At 38.5% G+C, this 17405-nt stretch overlaps 2 protein-coding genes across 3 annotated transcripts in view; one reads left to right on the plus strand and one right to left on the minus strand.

Annotated features, from left to right (window-relative positions):
- LOC106881083 (uncharacterized) overlaps positions 1 to 16510 on the minus strand; it is a 31929-nt gene extending 15419 nt beyond the window's left edge. Inside the window, exon 1 of the mRNA XM_089341932.1 lies at positions 15448 to 16510. The gene's annotated coding sequence lies outside the window, so the exon portion shown is untranslated. The remainder of the gene's footprint in view (positions 1 to 15447) is intronic.
- On the plus strand, positions 555 to 7530 carry LOC106881085 (putative methyltransferase-like protein 25). 2 transcript variants are annotated; one of them, XM_014931305.3, is made up of 9 exons: positions 555 to 815; positions 1878 to 2287; positions 3294 to 3568; positions 4224 to 4779; positions 5386 to 5510; positions 5899 to 6081; positions 6404 to 6550; positions 6789 to 6872; positions 7126 to 7530. In XM_014931305.3, exons 2-9 carry the CDS (start codon positions 1882 to 1884, stop codon positions 7228 to 7230), a joined length of 1881 nt encoding a protein of 626 aa, XP_014786791.1. In that variant the 5' UTR covers positions 555 to 815; positions 1878 to 1881; the 3' UTR covers positions 7231 to 7530. The 2 variants fall into 2 exon arrangements, with proteins under 2 accessions (XP_014786791.1, XP_089198059.1); XM_089341933.1 differs by lacking the exon at positions 1878 to 2287 and having other exon boundaries at positions 699 to 815.
- Positions 16511 to 17405: the final 895 nt, after the last annotated feature.

Consider the following 17405-nt stretch of genomic DNA (forward strand, 5'->3'; position numbering starts at 1 on the left):
TCACGGGAACTGTCCTGCCCTTTTTCATTAAGTTGTAAAAGTCAACAAAGGGTTAAATGGTATTACGGTGACGTATTTTAAGATGATAACTTACATAGTTTTACACAATAAATTTTGGAGAAAATATTTTTATGGCTAGGTCAGACAAGAATAGATATTTCCCTAGAACATGGAGAATAGTGGGGTGGGGGAAAAGCCTGGCTCTTAGGTTATCCTCAAACTGGAGAGCTGGTCCGAATGCTTGCAGAAGTGAGGAATCAACTAAACACACAAGAACAATCTTGTGCTGTTAAACCAACCGACCGATCAACTTTATTACCAAAGAAGAAATATTAGTAGATTCCACTTCCAAGTTTCACTTACAAGACATTGATCAACCCAAAATCGTGCAAGAAGATGTTTGTCTAAGATGCTAAGGATCGATCTCGGAACTACGCGCTATATAGAAGAGATCTAGCCAAGATTAATATTCAAAGCTTAGACCTGCTCCAGCAAATAAATAACTTGCGTTTTAGTGTGAAAAAAATGATAATAAAACATCATATCTATATTAAATCTTAAATTCTAAACAAAATTTACATTAAATAAATTTTTAAATAAAACCAAGCCATAATTCCGATCAAGAATTTGTAAGCTGCAGTGAATGTAAGACGATATTTTCAAGTTAAATATTTACTGCGGTTTAGAGCTCAACCAATATCCGGTTCCAAGTTTGTTTACGGTTTTCACGTGTTTTTATTTCTAGAAATTTTGATCGAAGCAAACAGTTTCACTAAAAGATGTTTAGAGAAGAATATGGTGATATAAATATTTACGTGAGTCTTGATATATTCGTAAAACTGCTTTGACAAAAATAAAATGAAAGTGATTGTAACATTAAATCGTGTTTTTTCCAAATGACCGCCTCATTTTCTAAATGGTTTTAATTGCTACGTACGATCTTAGATAAAGTAACTTGCTGAACATGTACATCTTTGAAGTAAGTGTATTCAAAGCCCACTCAGATCAATTTTGCTTGTCAGATTTAGCGATCGATAAATAAAATTCCGGTCCAGGGTAGTGCATTGGCTTAATGTTAGAGTCCAACGTCTTATGAATTTAGATCCCATCCCCTGTCACCGGAGACCCGGTTTAAAAAAAAACTGATATTCTTGGGAAATCCTTCTACAAATACCGAAGTTTCTCTGCTGAGTGCTCTCGGTACAACAGCACCAGTTGGCAGGAAAGAACGCAAAGGGACTTTCAAGTCCCCTTCACTCAACAACGACGTTTATGTATGGGTGTACAATTAACGTTACACTCGAGAGAAAGAATAATATTTGGAAAAATCGGATGATTCCCTTTGTTGCTAGTTTTTCGCCTGAACGATCATTTGTACACATACACACATATGTATATGTATGTTTATATATATATATTCTACAGAAAATAAAGGAATTCTCAAACACAAGACGACTGTGAAGACATCTTGGAAAATTGGGTAAATACCCTTATAAGATGGAAAAAAGTGGCCAGCAAGCTTCCACAAGGAATCGAACCCTGTACCTCTCAAATTCTGGCAAAGCACTCTGTACCGTTAAGCTAAGAGAGCCCTGACAGCAAATACTGTCGTAGGCTTCTTTCAGTTTCTGTCTACCAAATTTATTCACAAGGCTTTGGTTGACCTGGTGCTGTAGTGGAAGACACTTACCCAAAGTACCATACACTGGGACTGAACCTGAAACCTTGTGGTTGGGAAACAAGCATTTTACCACATAGCCACATCTGTGCCCACTCATACAATAGATTTTGTTCTTGTGTTTATATTAGAAATCAGCAATTGACATATTTTTAATTCATTCCTTTTTTTTTTCTTTCTTTTATCTTTCTCTTGAAAGAAATATGACTGAAACGAGAAACGATGTTCCAAATTTCAAAACCAATAAACTCACAGAATTGTGTAACACAAATACAGAAAGAAATGAAACACAGAGGGAGATGTGTAATGCAAACACACACACACAAACGTGTAAATTGAACAAACACTCAAAAAGATGTGAATACAAATTTCATGTAGAGAAATGTTTGCTACAACTTGTTGATTTCTTAACTCCATATCTCCCCTTGGTTGACAGCCACACATCAGATTTCATTACCAAAGACCAGTGGAACACATACATACCAGCTGCCATCCAGGGGCAACTGTTGCATCTCTCTAATGACCAGCTTCTACTATTGCCTTCAGGTGCTGTGCATTGGCCACCACAGTCCACTCAGAGTACAACACTTGAGGATCACATCCCACTTGGTTTGTACTCTCAAATCTTGTCTACTTTCATCTCCTTCCTCCTCTTCTTTCTCTTTCTTGTACTCATCCTCTTCCCTCGTCATCTTCCTCCTTCCTCTTTCTCAATTATGGTGGTCATTGTCATCATCATCATCATCATCATCTGCTTTCTCATCCCACCTACCATCTCTCTTTTTCTTATTGCCATTGTTGTTGTTGTTGTTATTTTACTCCTCAGACTTCTTGGTCTTACTTTCTCTGGTTGATTCTGTGAGAGCAGATACCAACCTGTTGTCAGAGGCCTCACAGGATCTCTTTCTGCAAATCATAAGCTTTGGTACCTGAATGTTAAGACACTAAGCACCTAAGCACCAATCTCAAAATCCTAGCTGTCCCCAGCAGAGCAGTTTCGGGGACCTGCTCTGCTCTCATGTCAATTCCCAATTTCTCTGACATCTTTCTCAAACCTGGTTGGTGGTGCTCTCCTACAACTCCTGGAATAACAGTTACTCTCCTCATTACACACATTCTTGCAATTTTGTCTTTTAGTAGTCTGTATTTCTCCATCTTTTCGAGCTCTTTGTCATTTACGCATACATCCCCAGGTATGGCAATGTCTATGATCTTGGTTTTGGGCTGGCAGAATCGTTACCACGTCAGGTGAAATGCTTAGCAGTATTCTGTCTGCTGTTACATTCTGAGTTCAAATTCCACCAAGGTTGACTTTGCCTTTCATCCTTTCAGGGTCGATAAATTAAGTACCTGTGAAACATTGAGGTCGATGTAATCAATACATCCCCTCCCCCAAAATGGCTGCCCTTGTAGCAAAATTTGAAGCCATTATTATTATTATTATTTGAGGTGGTGAGCTGCCAGAATTGTTAGCACGCTCGACTGAATACTTAGCGATATTTCACCCGTTGCTGATGAGTCTGCCTAGAGTCTTATGAGTCCCTTCCCATTGTTTTTCACTAATTCCATTCACTTGTTACGTAAATGCTTTCCTTTGTTCTGTTTATTCCTTCAGGCATCAAAGGAAACAATTTAAGACTTGCCAACCTGGAATGCAAAACTTTGAAATGGAACCACAATAATCTTGAAGAATTTATCAAATCTGCCCATGAAAATACTCTCCCTCAGCTTGCTGTATTAACTGCCATTGAAGATCTCAAGATGAAATATCAACTGACTGAAGACAAAACACCATTTGTTAAGGATTTCATGTCGAAACAGAAATCCCATGAAGTGGCTGTTATGGCACAGTTGTGCCACTCACTGTGTCAACACTTTGGAATATGTAAAGTAAGTTGAACTATGGCTGACTAGGTGGTTAAGAGGTTCCCCTTGTAGGCCACATGGTTCCAAGTTCAAACCCACTTTAGGTCAGCTTAGTCAGGTGTCTTTTATTATTGCTTCATGTGAGTGGAATTTGAGAAAGGAAACTGTTCAGAAGCCTGTTACACATCAGCAGCAGCAACAGCAATCATCATCATCGTGTAGCGTCCACTTTTCCATGCTTACATGGGTCAGATGGAATTTGTCGAAGCAGGTTTTTCTGCAGCTGGACAGGCTTCAAATGCAGAGGATGTAGGCACACATCCTCTCGATTGAAGCCTGTTCATTCCATCTCCCTGTGTTAAAATCCATATATACATACATATATATATAAAGTCAAAATATTGATTGATTGACTGAAAGATTAATCAAACTCTTGATTAGTTAGTTAAATGATATTCTAATTGAATAATAATAGTAAAAGAAGTTAAATAAATTCAGTGCATGTGTTTATTATTGGAAAAATTACCCTCCCAAGATACTACAAAATCTATTTCAACAACACAAGTTCACATCAAGACTCTTGCAAAACAAATACAAAAATTAAGTTTATCATATTTTTTTGTTTTAGAATTTTCTCTCATTTTGATAATGTAATTTTATTCTTTTACTCATACCACAGGTTGTTGACTTAGGCAGTGGCAAAGGCTACCTTGGAACCCAACTTGCATTCAATTACAATTTAAAAGTCTTTGGTATTGATTCTGCTGATCAGAATACATCAGGAGCGAATAAGAGAGCAAAGATTTTGAAAAAACAGTGGTCAGGACTTATTAAAAAATTTACCATTAACCAAAATTCTTATCACAACCGACCAGTTCCAAATGAAGAAGAATCTCTGAAAATCCAGAGTCAGAATAATAACAGTGGTGACTGTGGTAATCTTCAGAAATTTGTTGCAACAACCACTGAGAAGGAACCGAGAGGGTTTTATTGTCCATTTACCACATATGTAAACTCTGACACCAATATCTTACAGTTGATTGCAGAACATGACAAATGTGAAGCCAACGCCACTTCCCAGTGTGGCAGCAGGAAACTGCTTGTCGCAGGCCTCCATACTTGTGGCAATCTCTGCCCAACAGCTCTTCGGTTCTTCTCTCAGAATCCTGCAGCTCATCTCCTCTGTAATGTCTCTTGCTGTTATCATCTTTTAACAGAGGAATTTGATCCCAACGGTTAGTCCTGCAATTTTATTCATTATGTTTGTTTTTACTTTAATAATAATAATAGTTCTTTCTACAAGAAGCACAAGTGGGCAGGGTGCTACTCGATTACTTAACTCAAGGTAAATGACGATGGTGACAACAACAACAATGAAAGGCAAAGTTCACCTTGGTAGAATCTTGGCAGAGTGTCATATATATATATATATATATATATATATTGTGTGTGTGTGTATTTGTTTGATATTACTCATTTAGGACTATTTTTATTATTGTCCTCGAGATGGTCACTTTTTATATTCTTGCCAAATAAACACACGCACTATATATATATTCGCTTTTCACTTCAGACTTATTATTGTTCTTATTTTATGTCCATTATCTGGACATCCAGTGACATCTTCAGTGGTTCTCCATCCCATGTGTCTCCTCCTGTTCAGTTTAGTTCATTCTAAAGTGGAGAACAAACATATACAATGGCATGTATTTGTTTGGCAAAAAAAAAATAAAGAAAGAATGACCATCCTGAAACAAAACAATATCTGTTTCAACACGTGATTCCACATCAGGAATCTTTCAAAAACAAGTCCATAAACTGTTTTTATTATTATTTCTAAGGTGCTGCTCAAAGTATACCTGGTTTCCCTGTCAGTTCCATTCTGAGGAAGATGAAGTTTCATTTGGGTCAAAATACAAAAAATCTGGCCTGCCAGTCTGTGAACAGGATCATATCTTCTAGCAAGGTATGTGTGCATATGTGTGTGTGCATGTGTGTGCACACACACTCATAGACATACTTTTCCTCTCACTCCCTCTCTGTATATACATATACATATATCATCATCATCATCATCGTTTAACGTCCGTTTTTCATGCTGGCATGGGTTGGACAGTTCAACCGGGGTCTGGGGAGCCAGGAGGCTGCACCGGGCTCCAGTCTGATCTGGCAGTGTTTCTACAGCTGGATGCCCTTCCGAACGCTTCTCCAACAGATGACTCCAGCAAGATGTCTACGGAGAGTTTTTGCCCAGCTACATCCAGTCAATGCACGTTCGTTAATAATCCATAATTACCTTAAGTTTGTCAAATTCTTCAATTACGTTTCCTGGATTTTTTTTTTTTTTTTTTCAGTTAATAGGAGAATCTCTATTCCAACGAGCACTCCTCCAGAAGATCTTCATTGATACCTTATCCATGCAGGAACAAAATTCTTTGAAGAATTCCATCAAATTAAGAAAATTAGCCAGCAAATGTTCTTCATTTTATGATTATGTAAAAATGGCTTTCCAGAAATTGGACGGTTCTTCTGAAAAGGTTATTTATACTTTTTCTCTCTGTGTGTATTTTTTTCCACTTTATTTCATTGAAGAAGTCTTTTACCATCATTTGTTTGGTATCTGATCAATTAACTATCTTCAGCCTCCAATTGATTGTCTTTTAACAGCAATTTGGACATCAACATCAATAATATTTCATTGATTTCTTTATTGAATTATTTGATTGGAGAAATCAGCTGTTTTGTGTAAGAGAGAAGACTGCAGTGGTATGGTCAGCTGTAGTGTGCATGTGTGTGTGTGTGTGTGTGTGTTTGTCTTTGTGAGTATGTTTATGTCTTCCCTTATTTCTTAATTTTCAGATCTCTGAAGAAATGGTTCAGAATTATTTGGTAAAATATGAAGAGGACAAAAAGAAACTTGCTGCTTTTTACCAAGTAAAGTCTGCCTTGGCCCCATGTATTGAAGCACTCATCACACTGGACCGCATTTATTACCTCCTGGAACAGGTGAGTGTGCTTAAAACAGTTGTGTATCTAAGACAACAATATCCAGTGAATCTTCTCCTGTACTCTGTTGTGTTTTACAATAGTGTATTATACTGTACTCTACTATATTAGGACAATTGGAAGTTCCTGTGGGACAATCTACTTAGGGCAATAGAATGATGTTGATGATGATGATGCACTGTAGTATGTGGTTTTATCATTGTTTAAACCCAGGTCTTCCTTCATATTCTCTCATTAGGAATCCATCAAAGACGTCTCTCTCTTACAACTCTTTGACCCTGTCACATCTCCTCGCTGTTATGGAATTGTTGCTGTGAAAAAGGTATGATTGCTGTTGTATTCTATTCTTTCCCCCCCCCCCAATACTCCTCTCATAGGGATCTCTCTCGCTCTCCCTTTGCCTATCTGTATGAACCCCTATAAATTTATATTGCAAACTGTGTGATTTAACTATTAATAACAAACAATTATCCCTGAAAAGGTTGAATATTTAAGACTAAGGAAATGAAATTGTGTGATGTTCGTACGTTTCTTGATAATGTATAATTTATTGCAGTATCCATTATCTTCTACAGATTGCAGTTGAAGATATTTGCTCAGCTGATGCCAAAGAAACAGATGTCACAGATTCAACAACAGATGTCATAACAGGTTTAGCAACAGATTTAACAAAGATATAACAACAAATGTCACACAGACGTAACACCAGATATAACAGGGTTGACAACAGATATCACAATAAATGTGACAACAAAATCAACAATGGATGTCACAACAGATGCAACAACAGATCTAGCAACAATTACAATAACAGGTCTAACAGCAGATATAACAAAAGATATAACAACAGGAACAAGAACAGATGTGTCCACAGATTTACTAACAGATGGATGTAACAGTAATGTAACAGAAAACGGAACCAAAGATTAGTTTAACAACAAATACAGATTTAATAATAAATGTCTTGTGGTATTTCTTTATTTTTCGATGTTATTATTATTATTATTATTATTATTCCGGTCACTGCCTGGAATCGAACTCGGAATCTTGGGGTTAGTAGCTCGCGCTCTTAACCACTACGCCATATGCCCGTGGACAACTATGGAGTAAGTTTTAGGGCTTATAAATCTAATATTTTCCTATCCTTCCTTAATACTGGTATTAATAATCAATAATAATAATAACATCAAAAGTCTATCAAGAACAAAGACACATTTGCTTGAAAGGCACCACCCTGCTCAGGAATCGAACCCACGATCTTGTGATCGTGAGCTGGAGACCCTGACCACGAGTTCAGCCATAAACTGAAAGTTTCATCTCTCACATTACTTGGATACAAATTGGAAAAAGTGTTATATAACGCCTTCGTTATCAAATATAAATAAAGCGGCGAGTTGGCAGAATAGGTAGAGCGTCGGAAAAATATCTCGCGGTATTTCTTTACGTTCTGTGTTCCAATCCCGCCTGGGTTAGCTCTGCCACCCCCACCCCCTTTTTAGCGATGATAAAACAGACTAGCAACCAAAGACTGTCATCAATATAATCGACTGACCCTCAACCCACCCCGAATTGTTGACCTTGTGCCAAAATTTGAAACCGTTATTAAATACAGATTACTTCCATTGTTCCATAAGAGTTTTTTGAAGAAACAACGGGGGCGGGGGAGCAATAATCTGTAAATATTTTTTATCAAAACAGAAAAAACTTAATCCGGAGATTTTGATTCAATATTACACTTAATTGCGGTGGAGGCAGTTTTCTGAATAAATCTATGATTAAAAAATTCCAGCCATGATCATTACGTCGTCTTTTATTTCAGGCATGGTACATCTAGAAAACTATATTGTGTCTTTCCTTTGGGGTTTGATTTTTACGGAGATATGGCTTCCCCTTCTAGCAGATCGAAGGATTATTATAGTGATGGATACGATATATAGCGATGACTCTGGCTTGGTGAGAAAAATAACAGCATAGAATAATATTTATTATATTGCGATGGTTTGATGTCAAAGTTTGGTAAATAAATAGCAGAAATGTTCGGGATATTTAAAATAAATCGAAACGCCATTTATTTATTTATTTTGTGTCATGCCAGTCAAATGTAGAAATATTAAAGATATAGTTCGAAGCGGCCTAAATACAGAGAATATTTCATTAAAAGTTCGTTGGAAGAACACAGTAAGACAAAATCAATCAAATTCTAGAAATAATGAGATGATTGTGTCAAAATAGTTTCTGGTCAGATCGCTGATTCAGTCTTAATTCCGTTTGCCGACATCTTAGTCCAACGTCTTATCCTGGACGGACGCTTCTAAGTGAAATGATAGTTTTTATTTATATTTCAAGTATATTGTCATCCACGTGAGAATCGCGGGAAGAGAAGAATAAAGGATATCTGATGTTCATGAAATTCTGTCGGCACGTTTATGAATGATGAAGCTAAAAGGTGGTGGGGTTGGTCCTTTCTCAGCAGTTCAATAAAGAGAGAGAGAGTGCAATACGAAAATGGAGTGGCAGAACCGTTAGTGAGTGGAACAAAATACATGGCGGTATTTCTTCTGCTCTTTACGATTTGGGTTCAAATCCAGCCGAAATTAAGTTTGCCTTTTGTCCATTTGAGGTCGATAAAATAAAGTACCTAGTCAAGTACCAGAGTCACTTTAGTCGGATTAATTCCCTCCTTTGAAATATGAGACTATCCTTGAATTGTTTCAGTCATTGGACTGCGGCCATGCTAGGGCATCACCTTGGAAGGTTTAGTTGAACAAATCGACCGCAGTATTTATTTTTAAGCCTGGTACTTAATTCCATTAGTTTCTTTTGCCGAACCGTTAATTTACGGGTACGTAAACAAACCAATTCCGGTTGCGATGGCGGAGGAGCAAACACACACACATATTGTATATATATATATATAATATACATGCGCGCGCACACACACACACTTATTTTGCTGATCTCTTTTGCCGAACCGCTATGTTATGGGGGCGTAAACACATCAACACCGGTTGTCAAGCGATGATGGGGCACAAACACACACACAGGTTTCTTTCAATCTCCGTATACCAAATCCATTCACAGGGCCCAATGCTAACCTGGGGTCAAACATCAATAGTAACAACAGTAAGGGCGGACACATTAAATAATGTAGTCTTAGATGTACAGTGTAAGAATTTTAAAAACGGGACGGTCACAGATGGAATGTCTGGCCATTGATTCGTCTGCTCAGATCAGAGGTGATTGGATTGGAATTGACCTGGGGTTAAACAGCAAGAATGGAAACAATAATAACAAGGAAGGACACTTTGGATAATATAACCACAGAAATGTGTTATGAATAAAAGATGGGATGGCCAGTTGTGGAACGTCTTCGGCCATAAGTTTGTCTGCTCAAAGAAAGTCTACGAGATCAGCTGATTTGGGTTTAAAACGCAACAAAAAGCAAAGATATTGGATTGAATATGTTCCTAGATGTGCTGTCTGAATCAAAGATGTGATGGTCACAAGTGGAACGTCTTTGACCATAAATGTTTCTGCTCAGACAGGGCTCACCTGGAAGCTTAAGCAACAATAAAAACGGAACACTGAGTTTAATTTGAACCTTAAATCTTAGTATAAGTAAATCATCAAAAACGGTAAACTAGGAAACCTTCGAAGTCACTAATTAACAGCCGTTAATTAATATTTCTCTTTTTTTTTTTTGACAATTTAGATTTTTATAACCCTTTCAAAATTTATAAATATATAATATCGAATTAACTTTATTTTCCATTGCAATTTTATACCGCAGTATAACAACAACAACAACAATAATAATAATCTTGAGAATTTCTTTGAGAAAAATAAAAATGTCACTAAAATATTCAGGTTTATGCAAAAAAAAATAGAAAAATAAAAGAAACAAAAATTAAAAATAAAAAATGCACAAAAACATCCCAACAATAAATATGTTCCAAATTTACACAAAAATGGCTTTTTTTTCTTCTTCTGTCGATATAGTTTTTCCTGATTTTTCCCTTTCTCTTACAGACATGCATCTCTTATAAGATTGTCATTTCTCATTTAAAGCTATGGTACTTCAAAGCTATGTTCCTTGTTTAAAATAATTTTCAAAATAATTAAAAAAAAAAAAATGTGTTTCATAAATGTCAAGAAACATCTCGAACGAGTCAACAAGGGTAAAAAAAAAGGTTTCAATTGAAAATTCCGTCTTCCCTGCTCCGATATCTTTTTACGGTCTAATCCTCTGTTACAAACTAAATTTTTTTCTCCAAACGTTATCCTCAGGATTCGAAATTCTGCTCCGTTGCCGTGAAAAAGCTTTTAGTCTTCCCTCCTTTCCATTCACTCTTTCTTTCGTTCTCTCTTTCTTTCTTAAATTTTGATTAGTTCATTATAAACTGAAAATAAGCAATTTGCGAAATATTACATCCGTTTTTGTTTCTTTTCTTTCTTTTTTTTTTTTTTTAGATATCCACTTGAATGCCTTGTGTTGGTTTTGCGCCGTGTGCAGATAGAGGCTGGGGGTGGGCAGACCCTTGGAACGAACGGGGTCCTGCGATGGGATCTCCATTTGGAATTGTTCCCTCTAAATAAAATACAACAGGTAGGTATGCAACAACTGGCTGGCGTGTTTGTAATTGGTTAGGGTCCGAAACGGCTGGTAGAAGCGGAGTTTGAACTTGAGTCACTTGTAAAGGGGTCATAGAAGGGATTTGATGTTGGGTCATCTCAGCGTACGATGGCAGGCCACCCTGAAACGGTTGTTCAACTGAATTAGATTCAATGGGATGGCTTTCGGTACGAGATGCTGGAGCTGCAGTGCTTGTATCCATAGCATTTGTCTGTGACATTTTACTGTGACATTTATTTAGAACTGGATACACTATAGAAACCTGATTGTGCCGCTGTACTGAATTGACTTCTTCTGGTGCCAGCGTTTCATTCTCAACTGTATTTTGACTGACAAATTCTTCGACAGGATCCACAATTTTATTAGGTAGCATTTCGCTACTTTCTTGCGTCGACTGATTTTCCGTTGACACAGTTTTCATCATGTTCTCTGACTGCGGCAAAGCTGGTCGATGGACCGGATCTTCTTTTACGGTACCAATAACTGTTTGAACCGAAATATTTCCGTTATTACAATTGATAGGTTTCTCCTGTTCTTCGTCGAACATTTCAATTGGTGTTTGAGTCGTAGATTGCTCTTGAATGTTTTCACTTGTATGTGAGAGAGGTATGTGAGATTCAAACATTATCTGCTGCACTGGATTAACCTCTTGCAAATGGATCGGATGGATTAGATATGGAACCATTACACCTGGAACCGGATTCTGAGATTCATGTGTTGTTGTTGTTTCTGTTACTTTTGCCAGTAAATTTATTTGATTGTCTCTGAACGAATCCAATTCCTGTAAATCTTCATCCATTCGATTAGTCAATATCTCTTTTGAAATATCTTCACCGGTGTTCGGATTAACTATCTGGATGAGAGATTGTTGTCTTCTTTGTTCCATTTTATAACTCTGCATGGCTGGCACCGACATTGATTTCTGGGGTGGAAGAGAATCACCACATGAATGCATGTAACTCATAGCATTAGGGTTAGAAATAGAATGCGGGTAAAACGGCGGACTGTTAATGGTTGCAGGAGCCATATGATAATGTTGTACGGGCAGGGTCGACTGGTTTGGCAGTAATGTAGTTTGCTGGATCCACTGACCAGGGGCAGAATAGGTAATCACTTGATTGGGGTTCATCATCATTTGGTCTCCGGCAGGAGGCGCTGTGTGTGTCGGCGGGGTCATGGAATTGGCAAACTCCATGACTGGTGAAAGCATTCCCTCGTTTGATGCAGGAGAAGAATATATTGGCATTGTTTGAATATTATGCGCAGAATTTGGGAAATATTCGTTCATTTGAATTTTCATATTGTCTCTTCGTTTTTGATTTTGTTGGTTGACATTCTGGTGTGTACCGCAAAGATTTGGGGGGACTTCGTTGTTTTTTTTCGAATCTTTAAAGAAATACTGATTTGAGCTTCGTTTCGATGACCGTTTATTTCGAGAATTTCTCTTGTGACTTTCGAAGTCTGTTCCAGCATGGGAGGTGCCACTGTTATTCATACTGTTGTCTTTTATTTTATATAAGTGTGTGTGTCTCTTATTTTGTTTTTGTTTTTAAGTTTAAAAACTAAATGTGTTTATATGTCTATATATATATATATATATATATATATATATTCCCCCCTCTCTCTATCATTCAAATTATATATATATATATTTATATATAAAGATTAGTTGTTTATTATTCAACTTCTAGATGGTTTTGATAATCCGTAACTGTTTTTCATTTGATTGTTTTCGCATTTTTCTGTTTACCGTTTTATGTTTTTTGTCGATATATAGTTTGTTCCTTGCTTGTTGTTCTGTTAATGAATTCAAATTTAGCAGTTTTGCTTTACTTCAACAAACAGCCTCATGCAGGAACGCGATATTCCAATCCTTTATAACTTATACGCCAGATTTAAATGCAAGGCAGAGGCGTCTGGAGAACGGTTTTGTTATGTCTTAACTTCACCAGGAATTCCTGTTCGTATCTCAACATTATTAGTTTTATGTGAAAGACAGCCAAGCTCGCTCTCTTTCTCTTTCTCTCTCTCTCTCTCTCTCTCTCTCTCTAATCTGAATCTTTGAGCGTCATTTTCCTTTAACGTAATTTTCTTTCATCTACCATCACCACTACTACTACTACTACTACAGACACAAGGCTAACAATTTGAGGAGTGGGAGTGGGGAGGAATTAGTGGGTTATATTTATTAACTCTTCTGTTTCACTGGTATTTTATTTTACTGACCCCCAGAAGGATGAAAGGCAAAGTTGACCTCGGCGGAATTTGAACTCAGAACGTAAAGAGCCCGTAGAAATTCCGCAAGACAAGTTGTCCGGCGCTCTAACGATTCTGTCAACCCATCTTCTTTAAACTGTTTCAAGTATAAGCACACATGGCCTGGGGATGAAGAACGGGTGGAGGATGGATGAGGAACGGGCGGAGGGTGGGCGAGAAACGGGTGGAGGGTGGATGATTACGTCGAACCCCAATAATTGAGTTTTTTTCTCTCCCTGTAAACATTTATTAGATATTTTATTAATAACATTTAAATACAAAGAAAGAGTAGAAAAGAAAAAAAAGCGGCGGGCGGAAGTAAGTGGTCGAAGATGGAGGGGGAGGGAGCAATGGGCTGCACACCCCAGAACAAAGAGCATGTCCAACTGCATCCCGTGGTCGTGACTGTGATGGTGTCGCAGCCACTCCACCTCGCGAGGCTCATTTCTCAGACGGGCCGCCATTATTCCGATTTAGCGGAGGGAATCGATAGTGCGGAGTCAGAGAACACCTCACTTCTCGACGGCGACCGGCACAAACTGGCGAAATTTTTTCCCCACTGGAGTTCCGGACCCCAGTGATAAACTCATTTACATACAGCCAATCAGAGCTCACCTTGACCTTGTTTTCAAGTTAACAAACACTACCAAGTAAACTCAAGGCGAAGAACGGTGTTGTAAGTCGACCGATCGCCAAGTTTATGCTTGATTTTAGAAGGAGACAAGTAATTAGATAGATTTGCGTCTATACCTATCATCGGATTTTGTTACGGCCCCATTATGGTAAAGATGTGAATGGGAAACAAGAACAAGAACAACAAGCATTCTTAAAAGAGAAAAGAAGCAATGGTCATTCCTTACCCAAGTGACCTTATCTTATCACCCATCACTTGTTATGATCGGATTGTGGCATCATTACCACGTTGGGCTTCCACCACTCGAGCCGATCCTGCGGCCTTGATTCCCTCACAACCCACTGCACGAAGTCTGACAATGCAACCCATGTGTTTAGCTTCGAGGTGCTGGTCACCTGAGCCGCAGAGCCAGTCTCATAGCTTCCTCTAAGTCCTTAACTAATACTGATTCCCTCCTAGACTCTCAAGCCACTAAACCTATGCTATAACTAATAGACACGAATTTAATGGCTCGCTTGAGGGCATTCCACCAAATATTATTAATAATGGACCCGGTTAATGCCCTTTGAATCAGTAAATTCATCCGGTCTCTGTACTCCTTAATCGCCAAAAGGGACGTATTAAGTTTCCAGTAGCCGGAGCCTCTATTATATAGCTTATCTATGTCAAGCTTACAAGTGACCATTTTATGATCACTGTAGCTGACCAGGTGAAACTGTGGATACCTAGCTATATTCCTATCTGTTTGTTTTTTTTAATTAGCACTCTATCTAGGTACGATCTGGAAGATCCGTCGTTGTTTGACCATGTCCACAATGGAGCGTTCGGAAATTCCAGCTTGTATGGATCTGCTAGCTCAAAGCGACTTAGCAGTTCCTGGAAGCAAGGGCTACCTTTCCTACCAGAACACGAGCCAACACAATCTACGCGTGCCTCGTAGATTGTGTTATAATCTCCTAGCACAACTAAAGAATGTGATGTACCGAGAAACTTCTCCAGGTTCCGAAAATACTCGCTTTGCCCGGTTGTCGTGGGTGCATAAATTGCAACCAGTCTGATAATCTTACCACAGCTGAACGTCAAGTCCATAACGACCAGCCTACCTTCTGGATCAGCAAAAATTAACTTTTTCTCAGAAACCCGGTTTCTTTTTAATAGGACCCCCCCACCACCAGAAGGACAGCCTGGAGAGAAAAAACTCTCGTAGCCATTCAACAGGGGTAGCAGATCTCTTGGCCCCCTTAACCGGGTCTCTGTAGCAACAATAACATCCAAATTACGCGACCTGATGTCATTAAGGAAGCGACCTTGCTTCCAGCTTGACACCAGCCACGCACATTTAAACAACCTCCATGAATGTTCAACATTGCTTACCTTTGCATCAGTGGTTCGAGGTTCCTTCGTTCTCGTTTTCTTTCTCCTTTTCCCGGGCTCGTGGGGTATTTGGACGGAGGCCCTCGTAAATATATGGAGAAAAATCCACCGAAGGAGCCTACGCTGTGAAACAATTCGGACTTTATCCGTCCGTAATCCTTCCGGCCGATTTTATAAATAAAAAAGTCTTTTGATGGGGTCTTTTCAACACGTTTGGCAAATGAAATAGCTGCCAAACGGTTAATGAGTCTATTGTTTGTTGCCTTAATGGTCATATACGTATTTTCTTTTTCTTTCTTCTTTTTTAATTTAAGTTTAGTAGGGGCAGTCCGTGTTTTTTTGTTTTGTTTTTTTAAACAGTCGACCACCCCTCCTCTCTGTCTTTATCTTCGCCCTCTTCTGTTGGTGTTGATGTTTCAGTTGTTATTTCTTCTTTTTCTTTTGGTTTGCACTCCGACCTTATGTGGCCCTTTAAACCGCAGTTAAAACACCTTGGTTTTCTTCCATCTACAAATACTATTAATCTTTCTTCTCCGCTGACATTTATAATTTCTGCTGTCTCTTCGAGGGCTGGGACTTCTGCTGGTATTAACATTATCAGGCGTTATCTCTTCCAGTTTTCTTCCTTTTCTACTGAGGCCTGGAGAATAGTTATTTTGTCCTCCAGTCCCATCGTGATAGCTGCCACTAAACAGGTAGCATCGGCTTCCGGAGGGATGTTCTTGATTTTCACTTTTGATGTTCTTCTTCCCATATATACGGGAAGAAGAACCACCTCCTCCGTTCTTAAGGTCTCCGAGGAGTACCGCCTGGCTACTTCCTCCGACTTAAACCTCACTTGAACCGTTCCAAATCTTTTACTAAGGTTAATGTATGTGATATCAGACCAAATAGGTCTGAGACATTTCTCCTCGGTTTTATACAAAACACTTCTGTTGACTCGGTCTGTTGTTTCTTCCGGAGGGGCCACTTCAATTTCGGTCCCCTCCTTTTTTAGCATTGACATGAATCTTTGCAGGTTACTTTTCTCTGTGTTTATAGGAGTTTCGTTTCTTCCCGTTACATCGGCGAACTTTTATGGTGACACCGCCGGTGATACAAACTGCTTCAACGAAGCAGTAAACAGTTTCTCAACAAAAACAATCGCAAAACAACCTCAACTCACTGCAACGATTCAACAAATGACACAGGACACAGGAAACACTGGCAAAATGTTCAAACGACAAGAAACTTGCGCTAAGAATAAATTGGTCGTTTTTTATTGCCCACAAGGAGGGGACAATTAACACATGAAAAATGAATAAAATGAAATTTTACGATGAACGTGAAACGGTCACCCTGGCCCCGCTACGGGATGATTACGTGATTTCAATTATTTCAAACAAGGAGTCTTTAGCAGTTCTTTAAAAGTATAATCTCAACTTACCATTTTATGTCACTTTTAATGTCTTCATAATTCACCACTGGGGCGCTGGGTTCAATACTCACCACGGACCCCAGTGGATTTACATCTGAAGGAAAAGCTTCTTTCAGAGTTCTATAATTTCCTTCCTCCATCAAAATACATCTCATATCCTTATCATATCCCTCTGAAAGATTCACCCTAATAATCCATTTCATTTTCGTTATTTTCCTCTCCAGTTTTGGGGTCGTATATGTCACTAAAAAAAATTTGTTTCTGTGTACGTCTTGTGTGTCTGTTTTTATGTTTCTGTAACTCTGTGTTATCAGGTGTTTGTCTGTCTGTCTATATTTCTGTGTTTATGTGCCTGTGAGACTATGTTTGTGTGATTCTAAGTCTGTATGTTTGCTTGGTGTTGCTGTTCTGCTTGTGGCATTTTTCTTCGGTGATCCCAACGGCGTATTGCTTCTATTTGTCGTTATTGATTGGTCCACTCCCCCACCCCACTTTATGTTTCTTCTGTTGTTGCTCCGTTTTAGGTGCTGAACTCCTCCTC

Source organism: Octopus bimaculoides, chromosome 25 (genome assembly GCF_046866305.1).
Source record: "Octopus bimaculoides isolate indiv1 chromosome 25, ASM4686630v1, whole genome shotgun sequence".
Taxonomy (NCBI): domain Eukaryota; kingdom Metazoa; phylum Mollusca; class Cephalopoda; order Octopoda; family Octopodidae; genus Octopus; species Octopus bimaculoides.